The 11731-nt window shown below is 45.0% G+C and overlaps 1 protein-coding gene across 1 annotated transcript in view; it reads left to right on the top strand.

Moving 5' to 3' along the window:
* The first annotated feature begins 1767 nt into the window (after positions 1–1767).
* Gpc4 (glypican 4) overlaps positions 1768–11731 on the top strand; it is a 111895-nt gene continuing 101931 nt past the window's right edge. The window contains exon 1 of the mRNA XM_077107064.1: positions 1768–2481. Coding sequence (XP_076963179.1) covers positions 2322–2481 — 160 coding nt within the window. The 5' untranslated portion in view covers positions 1768–2321. The remainder of the gene's footprint in view (positions 2482–11731) is intronic.

The raw sequence follows: 11731 nt of genomic DNA, 5'->3' as shown, positions 1-11731 counted from the left end.
TAGGAGAATCCTTTTTCTCTTAAAGTCACTGGGTTTTATTTTATTATTAATGTTGGTTGCATCTCAGATCATATTCTCCTTGGTGAAGAACATCTTTAAATAAGTGCATCAATAAAAGTTAAAAGTGCTGGGCTAAGCCCTAGCAATGCCTTGAGGACCTCATGATTATCAGTTTAAGGAAAACTTGGATTATTTGAAAGTTCCTTGAAGATGGCTGGTGACTCAATGATAGTTTAGTTTGTGTATTCAGAAAAATTGCTCTCTTCAGAGTTACATGTTCTGCAAACCCACAGAAATTGGAAGTCCCAGTTACAGACTTCACAATCTGTTTATGCTGATGATCTCCAAGAGTTAACACAATGCAGAGGAGCCTGCAGTGGGCATTCAAAACAACAGCTAAGCTGACATCTACAGCTCCTCATAGCCAACCATGTCAACGTGGTTTACAAACAACAGTGGAGGACTTCTCAACAAACCCTCTGAGGGCGATAATTGTAATGACGGTTCATATCTTCACCCTATGTAATTTTATGGGAATTGAGAGTCTAGACAAATAATAAGTTTCAGCCCTTTTTATCTGCCCAGTTCCCAGCACACTCCCGAGGTGTCTGAGGCACTTCTCACCCTAACCTCTTAAAGCAGATTGTAACAATAACAACAGTAATGACAAGTTCCCAATCTGTACAGTTCCCTTCATTAAAGGAGCCCTGGGAGCTTCAAAAACACTCATTAATGGAATCTGTCAAAACTTGGAAGGTACTAGCTCATTCCCAGTTTTCTGGTGGCTAAGTGGTGTAAGGGGGAAGAAGGTTTAGGGGGTCTTCTGCTCCATCACATTATGCCTGTGACCCTGCAGTCAAGAGTCTTGGGTTCTGGACTCACCTCCCCTAAGTGCTACTGTCAAATTGCTTTCTTTTTCTGGGGTTGCAGTTCCCTTACATACACAAGATAGGGTTGGACCTGAAGGTCTCCAAGTTTTCCAGAATTAACCCTGACTTTGTCCCCTTGGCTTGAGGTTCAGATGTTGGGTGTTTTTCACGCTTCGGGGTTTGATTAGACTTTTTTCTGAACCGGGAGCGGGGTGAGGGTGACATGGGGTGGGGTGAGAGTGAAGAGTGCCTGCCGGAGTCAGGGACATGTCAGAGATTCCTGAGCCCTTTTGATGGAAAGCAGGTCTGAGGTGGTAAGGTGAGGCTCTAGGGCCATTTCGGATTTCCAGGACCCTCTGGTGCCGGCAGCGAAACAATGAGAGTAACGTGGACGCCTTCCTCCCCCAGCCCAGGCGTTGGATGGCTGCGGGGTGGCAGCGGGGAGGCAGGTATCCCAGCGGGAGGGCTCCTCGCGGCTTTGGCCTGCGGAAGGCTGGTCAGGTGGCCTCGCAAAGAAGGCCTATGGCTCAGAAGTGGGCTCAGGGACAAATCCCAAGCCTCCCGGTTCCCCAGAACTTGGGCCCGTCATCCAGGAGAAATTGGATTTTCCTCTACGGGTGGGGGGCGGCAAGCAGGCTCCCCGCCTCCGAGGAGGAGGGGAGGAGGGAGGAGTCCGACCGGGCGTGTCTCGCGAAGGAGCGCAGCGCGCCTGGTGCGGCCCCCTAGGAAGTGGATTTGGATGCTCCGGATCCAACCCCGCTTCCAGGTTTTCTCCCGGCCCGGCCCTGCGTGCTCCCGCCTGTCTCTGCCCCCCCCCAACGCCGCCCGCCCCCTCCCCCTTAGTGCCGCCCGCTTGGCCAAGTTTGCCGAGCGTCGCTGAGCAAGCCGGCCAGTCAATCAGCGGCAGAGCTGAGAAGGGCACAGCGGTGCGGCCGAGGGCAGAGTGAGCCGAGCTGACTCGAGCCAGGCCAGCGGACAAGCGCCGGGCAGCCCGAGCCGCGCTCAGGGAGCGCCAGCCGACGCTGCCCACACCCTCTGCGGTCCTGCGGCGTCTGGCACCTTCCCTTCCTTCTTCGCGCCCCTGTCCCTGCTCCGCCACCCGGTCAGCTTACCCGGTTCCCTGCCCCGCGGAGCCCTCGAGGTCACTAGCAAGTGCCTCCGCTCCCTTGGGCCGTGCACCGTCTCCACACCCTCCTCCTTCTGATCCCCCAGCCAGGAGCCTGGCACTGGGGACCGTTGCCTGACGCGAGGCCCAGCTCTACTTTTCGCCCCGCGTCTCCTCCTCCTGCTCTCCTCCTCCTCTTCTCCTTCACCAACTCTAACTCCTTTGCTCTTTTGCTCCACTTGGGAGCCACCAACTCCGCGCCCCTCGGCCCGCTCCCGCAGCGCCCTTTCCCGTCCCGTAGCATCCAGTTCCAAAGGTGGGGGAGCGTGCCCGTCCCTGCCCGCATCATGGCACGGCTCGGCTTGCCCGCACTTCTTTGCACCCTGGCGGTGCTTAGCGCCGCGCTGCTGGCTGCTGAGCTCAAGTCGAAAAGTTGCTCAGAAGTGCGACGTCTCTATGTGTCCAAAGGCTTCAACAAGAATGATGCCCCGCTCCACGAGATAAACGGTAAGTGGGAACCCCCCGGGGCGGGTGCAGAGGCAGGCACCCTGAGAAAGGGCTGCGGACGCCCTCCCGCGCTGGTGCCCGCGCGGAACCCAGGACCCAGTTAGTGGAGAGGGAGAAATGGGCAGGCGAGAGAAAGTGAGCGAGTCAGCCCCAGCGAAGAAGAATATGCCTCCGGGCGCGGCGGCCCCCAGGCAATGCGAGTGTAGGGGCACCTCCAGTTTGCCCAGTGCCACTCCCGCGCACTGCTTCTAACTCCCCTCGCGGTCTTTCCAGTCTTGGGAAGCCACTCTGGCCCTCAGAGTGCGTGTCACTGGCTCTCTCGCCTTTTCCGGGTTGCAGTCTTTACTGGCTCCCCGCTTTGTTGTGTGGGTGACCAGAGGCCGGGTGGGGGTGGGGGTGGGGGAACCTCCTAGAACTTGCAGATGCCGGGGGGCGCAAGACGTGGAACTTGGTGTTTCATTGATGTTCTTTTAAAACCCCTCTCCCCGCCTCTCTTCCACCGCTGACACGGATTAGGAGTTTTAGTAGCTGCAAAGGCTTTAGAAGCCGCGTTTAAAAAGCGAGTGACTCTCCCCCCGACTCTCTACCCCTCCAAACCCTGACTTTTCCAAACTCTCCTGCTTTCCGGAAGGTGCTGGACAAGAAGGGTATTCCCCCCCCCCCCCTTTCTTTTTTTTCTCACCTCATTTTAAGGGTTAATTGCACATTCAATTACAGACCTTTGAAAGGACTGATTACAGGAAACCTGAATCTCAGTTTGGAGATGGTTATGCAAATGAAGACGGCTTAGCCTCTGAAAAAGTTCACCGGATTTCAGCGCTGGGGGCTGCAAGGGTGTTTGTAAAAGCCCTTTTCCGAGCGCTGGGGAGGCAGCGTTCCGGGGGGCGCCCTCGCCCTTCGTCGTGAGGCTGGCTGCGATGCCGGGGTGGGTCCTCTCCCGGTAGCATTTGCACATTCGCAGCAGCCAACTGTTGCGCTCAGCCCTGCGGGCTGCGCTGGGGCTGGTGCGGCGGCGCAGGTAGCCTGTTCGCCCTGGGGGCTCAGAAAGAGCCACGAATCTAGCTGGCTGGTGGCCAGCACATCCTAACAGGAGTGAGCGATTCTTGCCCCAGGGGCCGAGCCTCCATTCCGAACCTTTCATGGAAGTGAGCACAGCCCGCCTTAGCCTCGCCTGCTGGTTGCCCGAGTGGGGCAGGCAGGGGGCCGGCAGCCAGCAAAGGAAATACTGTAATTTTAACCAGGCGCTTCCAAAGGCTTAGGAAGACTTGGGGGCCATTTTTTGGAAGGGCTATTAATAACCCTGGAGATTAAGTGCAGTCATCAATTACAGATAAATTACAAAGGTAATTGAGGGAAGTTGCTGGGCACTTTCGGAGTGTAACCGACATATGTCTAGAAATAGAACCGAAGAAATTGTTGGAGTAGCCCAGGCGCCCACTGCACCTTGGCAGTTATCAAATAACTAGCACACTACTGATTAAAGACTGTTTGCCCTTCAGCTGCCTGTCTTTTTGGGAGCTCAAGTATGCCCTCAGAGCTGCACGATTTTATTGGTTGTAGAGCCCTGAAAAGCCCTCTTTCTTTCCCCTCTTCCTCCCGCCCAGCCAGAAAAAGTGACGTGAACCAGCAGCCACTGAAGCTTGGGGGCTCTGCAGGTCAGACCTGGGGTCTTTGTGCCCTGCACAGTTTGGGCCTGGGTGCAGTGGAGATGATTGGCGTGAAGGTTACAGTTGTCATTCCCACGTTTTGAAGGGACAGATGCAGCTATGAACTTAATGGGAAAGTGACAAGTTTTCATCTTCTGCTCATGCAAACAATATAAGCCTTTGAGATAGACTGGAGGCATTCAAGGAGTGGGCTGTGAAATCCCCTCCCCGGTTTCTCCAACTTTGCTCTGTGCAATCTAAGAATGGCAGGGCGTCTTTCCTAGCCAGCATCTCAGGAAAAAGGAAGCTTGAAAGGTGCTCAGAGACTCCCATGCTCTAGGTGTTCCCTTTGATTGTTATGGTCCCTGTGACACACCTGAAGAGAATTTTTGCATAAATGTCTATCTGAACCCACCACCCCAGATAGGGGAGTTATTAGTGACCAGCAGCAGGAAATGGAAGCTAATGTGCTCACACCCAAAAACATTTTATTCTTTTTGTCTTGTCCTTCATCTCCCTCCCAGGGCTGCTGCTTTTATTTCCCCTTTTGAATGACCTACTGGACTGCATTCTCCTGAGGAACAAAGGAAGTGCCTTTTTAGCTGGAATCCTTGGAAGACCACCAAGGACTTTAGCTCATGCAGTGCAATTTCGCACCACTTTCAACAATAACAAAAATGCATGACTGAATGGCTCAAAAATGTGGAGTGTTAGAAGCATTTTTTGAGTCTAGGACACTGTCACAACACAGACAGACCCAAGTAAATACCTTTAGAAGGCCAGTATAGAAACAGGGGTAATCTTTACCATTGCTTTGGCCTCTCTAGATGCATATATTAGCCTTATCTCCTTTTATTACTAATCTAATTTGGGTCATTTTGGGGGGGATAGTCAATAGAGTGATCTGTATTAGGCCTAGGTGTGATTATATATGTATTTTTTCAATGCAAAACATTCAGGACTGCTTTCTAGGCAAAGGTCACAATGTCTGGGTGCCTGGCTCATTGAGTCCAAGTTTAAGGTTTTATTCTCAGTGGTCTTGCACTTGCCTTCTACAGATTTGAACAGACTTTAAGAATACTCCATGTTGTAAAGGAGCCTCAGTCATAGATCATAATTAGGGTAATCTGATGTGCTCTCAAGGGTGTCAGGGAGTATATCATGCTGACAGGGCTTCTAACTGAGGTCCTGCATTGCCTATTGACTTGACCCCTGTACTTCTCAAACCATGAGGAGCTCAGATGCCAAGACTAAAAGGGATCATTAACAAAAAAGATGCATTTTTGTTCAGCTTTCAATGGCCATATCTTTTTTAGAGTGCCTACTATGTGTAGTATTCTGTGCTCAGCATCATGGAGGCAGCAAGAAGTGAAGGAGGGGCCTCTGTCACCAGGATCTTGCCTGGTAGTAGGGAGATAAGCCATGCACACACATCACTGAAAGACACCATGGGGTGTGACAAGTGCTATGAGTGATACAGATGAGAAGTGGGGGCTGGGGGTATGCTCAATGGTAAAGCACATGCTTAGTATGTGCGAGGCCCTTGGTTCAATCCCCAGCAACAAGGGAAAAAGATAAGAGGAGGGGCTAGGCCTGTGGCTCAGTGGTAGAGTGCCTGCCTTGCACATGTGAGGCACTGTGTTCAATCCTAAGCTCCCATAAAAATAAATAAATAAACAAACAAACAAACAAATAAAATTTAAAAAGGGATTTGGGATTAGGGTTATCAGTTAGATGATGCTAGTTCATTTGTAGAAAAAAAAAGTTTAAAAATCTAACCATTTTATTGTGACTTCCTTCATAATGACAGAGGATAAAGCATTTTTTTTACTAACCTAACCTTTGTTGAAATTATGTTTTTGAGAGAGGAAATTGGTTAGAAATCTTCTTGAGCTTACCAAAAGTCACTTTTATATTGGTAGTGATTGATACCAAGTAATATTTTGTGCCATTGTTGTGATTTTGGAGTTTTCACCTCCTGTTCCTATTTATGTTCATGAGCTTGCACCTTTGAGTGTGCATATGCATATGCATACGCATACACACATCTCTATATCCCAGAGAAAGTGAGAATCTGTGTGTATATATACATGCATACACACCGAAGGGATAGCAATAATTTCTGATATTGATTTGATTATTGTATGTATGTGTCTTGAAGATTTCTACTCCCCCTTCCCCAATTCAAATAGTTGTATTGGATTTTGCATTGAAATTGTTATATCTAGTTCTTTTGGAATCAGTTTTGCTTCCATGTTTCTCTTGAGGAGAGGGTCTAATTGAGCCATAGGACCCTTCACTTTAGAAATTGTTCCATGTGTTATAGAAACTATCTCAACATGCTCAAAAAAGAACTTAGTCAAAGTTCTGGCTTACGCAGCTCAATCTCTAGTTAGAACATACAAATATAAAATGTTTGATTCAGCATAATTACTATTTTCATTTTTTATTTGATTCACATTGGGTTGCATGCAATTTCAGGATTAGCTGGAGACTAGACTGAGGAATTTGAAAAAGGAAGTTTTTTGTTATCTGTACAAGGGAAACAACATCGTTGTTAATCTGAGTCAGTTGGAAGTGTGTCTTTCTGGCTCCCCAGTAACATTAACTGTTTTAGCACTGAGGTTTGTTCCCATATATGTTTATAAAAATGCATTTTGGCCTTATGATACAAGCTAGTAGCTGTTGAGGGCTTTCTCTGGGTCTATGCCCCATACTGAAGACTTTACGTGACTGTCTCATTTGAAGGCCACAGCCACCATTTGAAGTCAGAATTATCATCATCCCCATTTTACAGAAAGGCAAGGAAACTGAAATTCATAGGGATTAAAAATATATTCATAGTCTTATAGCTAGTGAGTAGCAGAGGTGGGCTTTGAACCCATGTCTTATTTGACATGGAATATAATCTGTGCTATGGTGTATAAATGGTGAGACAAGAAAGTACCTTTTCTATTTATAGAGGGGTGATACAGATGTAAGTTATGGGATGACCTTCAACTGACTGGTAGAAGATCATAACAGCACCATCTTACACTGTAGTACAGAGGATCCAGACATATCTAATGCAGGCAAAAATGCCAAACCCAGACATAGACAATGTAGTGTTAAGAGTAGAAGGAATATGAATTGTATTTCATGGGCCATGGGGAGCCAGAGAGGATTTCTGAGGAGGAAAATGTCATAAGTCATTGTTTTAGGTAAGTAACTAGTGGCACTTGAAATTGATGAGGCAAGAAATAAAGACAGGAGGGATCTATTAACAGGCTGTTTTAAGTAGTTTTTAACTGGTCTACCTGCCTCCTGTCTTTTGCGTCCCTGTTCCATTCCTAACATTGCCAGCTTAGTATCCTTATGATGCCTCTTTGAATGGAGCCATTCCCTTGGTTTACAGAGTTCCAGTGGCTCCAGGTATCTCAAGTGATCCTTCTTTCATTGGCTTACTTAGCTTTCTGTACCCTCTTCCTCCAAATTCTCTGCTTGAACCTGCTGCATGTTCTGTCTTCTAGTTAACCATGTATGCAGGCATATGTGTGTCTTCTCTCCTCAACCCAAAGCAACCTAAGGACAGAGATGGCAACCTCTCTGCCCACCAGTTCTAAGTGTGGTAGCTCAGTGCAGTAGTGTTAAACAAATGAGAAGATGACGTAGACAGTTTCTCAGTTTCTCTGTCAGAACTCCAGTGATGTAATGGGATTATATGGCTTTCATGATAGAGTTTGATCCCATGATCTGTTGATCTCCCAGGAATCTCTGGATCTAAACACTTGGGAAGTGAAATAAATTTAGAGTAAATCTCCATGATATGTTGGTATAACTGTGACAGCATTTTTATTTGAAGGGAGTGCTTGTCTTTTTTGCTGCTTCATTAATAACTGAGTGCTATAAGAATTTTTCAGAAAGATTCAGAATTCTGTTTGTCTTCATACTTTGAGATAACCTTCTTTAGCAACAATTGAGATGGTTGTGATTAGGCAATTTATAGCACATTTAGGAGAGTATTTTTCCACATTAGATTCAGAGTATGGAGCTTATTCAATGCACATCCGATTCCCACCCCCCCAAAAAAAGTTCTCAGTTTATCATTTTACCAAGTAGAAGAACATAGACTTAAGAGTATCAGAATATTTTATATAAATAAGCAGACACACTAAAATACAGGTAAGAACTAGCATTTTCAGTTCCACTTGGTTAAACATCTGTTGCTTGCTATAGAGACATGAAAGTGCAAAAAATTCATGAAGCGATTCCATCCTGGAGGTAATTTGAAATATTATATTTAAGTTCTGATGCATTTAATTTAGCAATCTGGTGGGAGAGAAAAATCAAAGAGATCCATCAGCCAGGTATTCAACTTTTGAAAAAGAAACTCTAACAAATGTTAGAAATTAGGAAAAAAATTGAATGGAAGAGTTAATAAAAAGTCAATAACCTCCAGGAAGCCTGGAAACGATGTAAAAACATCTTATTGGAAGCCCAGATAAATGTGTGCCAGACATCAAAAAGACCAGCTGCTTGGGGGAAGAAAAAAAGAACCCGGCATGACTAACTGGCAGAGCAAAAGAGGCTGCTTCAGGGAAAAAGACATCTTTTACAAAATGGAAAGAGTTTAGGCCAATAGGGAAGTCCACTAGGTATGGTAAGGAAGGTACAAAGTAGAGATTAAGTGGTCTGAAAGAGAATTGGAAGTGAACCTTGTGAGGGGTCTGAAACAAGTTCAATGAAGGTGATGATGATGATGATGGTTAAAGGATAGGCCGAGTCCAACCTATCAGAGGAAAAGCAGTATGGCTGTTGCTTTTTTTTTTTTTTGGTACTAGGGATTAAACCCAGGAGCACTTTACCACTGAACTACATCCCCAGCCTTTTTTTTTTTTTTCAGTTTTTGATAGACCTTTATTTTATTCATTTATTTATATGTGGTGCTGAGAATCAAACCCAGTGCCTCACACATGCTAGGCAAGCACTCTACCACTGAGCCACAACCCCAGCCCTTGATTTAGTTTTGAGATATGGTCTTTCTGAATTGCCCAGGCCTGCCTCCAACTTGTGATCCTCCTGACTCAGCTTCCTGAGTTGCTGAAATTAACAGGTGTATGCTACTGTTCCTGGCACCACATGGCTTCCTTAAGGGGAAACCATGCATGATTAATCTCCTAGAATTCTTTGCAAGGGTAGCATGTAGGCAGGGCTGGGAGTGTAGCTCAGTGGTAGAGTGCATGCTTAGCATCCATGAAGCCTTGAGTTTCATGTACACACACACACACACACACACACACACACATACATACAAAGGAACAGACATAAATATTTTTTTTTCAAAAATTATGCAGTGGGATATCAACACAAAGAATATTTAGGGCCGGGGTTTTGGCTCAGCGGTGGAGCACTTGCCTAGCATGTGCAGGGCCCTGGGTTTGATCCTCAGCATCACATAAAAATAAATAAATAAAATAAGGGTATCGTGTCCAGCTACAACTAAAAATAAAATATTGAAAAAAATATTTAGAGTACATTTACTTTGGGATTGGTAGGGGTGTTGGTGTATGGAGTTATTGAGGGTAGAAAAGTAATTGAGAGAAAGAAGAGCTCTCTTGCAATGAGTAATTCTAGCCTAGCTCTGTGACACTTAGTTGTTTGATACCTTTGAAATTCTACCCTCTTTGAAAAATGGGATGGCAGAGTGCTAGAATGCTGAATTGGACCAATGGTTCTCAGCCCTGGTTGTCCATTAGAACTACTTGAGTAGCTTTTAAAATATACTCATGCCTGAATACCACTCCACACCAATTATGTCTTACCTTCTGAGAGTGGAGTTAAGTAATGGTATTTTTAAAAAGTTCCTCGGTGGTTCTAATGATTTTGCACAGTTGATAACCATTGTCCTAGATAATGTCTAAGGGTCTTTTCCTCTCTGAGATTCTGAACTTTGCAATGAAATTCATCATAAAGTGTTGGCTCAGGTGAGAGCTTGAATTTTAGACTCTGTGCATGCTTATTTTAATTTTGGCTTACTTGGATTTAAAAGAAGGTCTGTTAAATTTGGGGATAGATTTTTTAAAATCAAGATACAAGTACAAACATAACCATTGATGCTTTGCTGCAGGTAGAGACCTAAGACAAGGACATTGGGAGTACTTTGGAGAGAATTAGAAAGGAATTCAGCTGTTCTGTCATTTATTGATTAAATGTCAGTATGCTAGGTGATATTTCTTCCCTTTCTCTTTATTGGTAAAATAAAAAAAAAATCTCTTTATCCCTTACTTTAATGCCCTCTTTGCCATGTGTTTATTCTCTTCAAGTATCTTATCAAGAAATAGAAGTACAGTAAATCCCTAGGCTTCTGCCCCGCACAACCATCCAGAACACAGCTGGGAATGTGGAAGTAAGTTGAAAAGCTAAATGATGGAAACAGCTGTTATAAAACCCATGCATTCTACTTGGAGAAAAGGCCTTCATAAATGTATCATCAGCAAGAGGTGTAAAACAGGATTTAAGCTTTTGAGGAGTTTACATTCGAATTAGGTAGATAGGATTTATATGGTAGAAGATAAAGCACTTTGGTTATCTGGTTTCCCAATCCATGGCTGATAAGTAGTAAGTGGTATTGGGGAGATGGAGGAGTTACAGGAAGGGATAATTTTAGAGACAGGTGAGAATTGCTATCTGGGTGAATAAGGGAGGACAATGTGAAATGGGGTGAGGTGGTGGTACCCAGAAGTTGCACACAGTACCCCTGAACTTGCTGATTGATCTTGGCAGTGTGAGACCCTTTAGTATGGAGTGAATTCTCAGAGGCATCTTTGTAACCCTTGAGCACTAGTATATTTCAGGGAAGTAGTAAAGAATTCTATTTGGTATATTCTTATTTAAAATTTCAGAAAGAGTTCTGTTGGAAATATTCAAAATATAAAAACTACTCTTAAAAGGGCGAAAGTTCAGTTACTTCACACTTTTATCTATTTAGAGTACGAGTTTCCCAACAGTGCTGAATCAATGAGGAGCCATTCTGTGTGTCACTTTGTCTTTTTATTAAAAATATAGGTTTAGGGCTGGGATTGTGGCTCAGCGGTAGAGCGCTCACCTCGCACGGGCGGGACCTGGGTTTGATCCTCAGCACCACATAAAAATAAAGGCATTGTGTTGTGTCCATCTTCACCTAAAAAATAAATATTAAAAAATATATATATATATATAGGTTCAAGGGTTGGGGATGCCACTCAGTGGTAGAGTGCTTGCCTAGCATGGCTAATGCCCTGGGTTCTATCCCTAGTACTGACAAAACAAAAATGAAAAAAGTTAAAGACTGTATATCATTAATTTGGTGGCTTATCCACTTGAAAGCCTTTGACTTATGATTTTGTTCTTCTTTACCTTTCTTTCAAACCTTCTGGAACACCTAAGTTAGATGAACTGCCTGCTGTGTTCACTTTGGAAAATTCACATTCTGACCTGAAGTCAAAGAGGCGAGAGAGTTGGTTCTTAGTTAGGGGTGACAGGTTTTAAATATTTGAATATTGGTTTCCTTTTTAAACATTTACCAAACTAAGTAAATGTATAATAAGAAAAGGAACAGAAGAAGTTAAGATACTGTCTGACCAGGT

Source organism: Callospermophilus lateralis, chromosome X (assembly GCF_048772815.1).
Source record: "Callospermophilus lateralis isolate mCalLat2 chromosome X, mCalLat2.hap1, whole genome shotgun sequence".
NCBI classification, from domain to species: Eukaryota; Metazoa; Chordata; class Mammalia; order Rodentia; family Sciuridae; genus Callospermophilus; species Callospermophilus lateralis.
The sequence above is the reverse complement of the archived record's forward strand: the minus strand, read 5'-3'. Positions and strand labels throughout refer to the sequence as shown.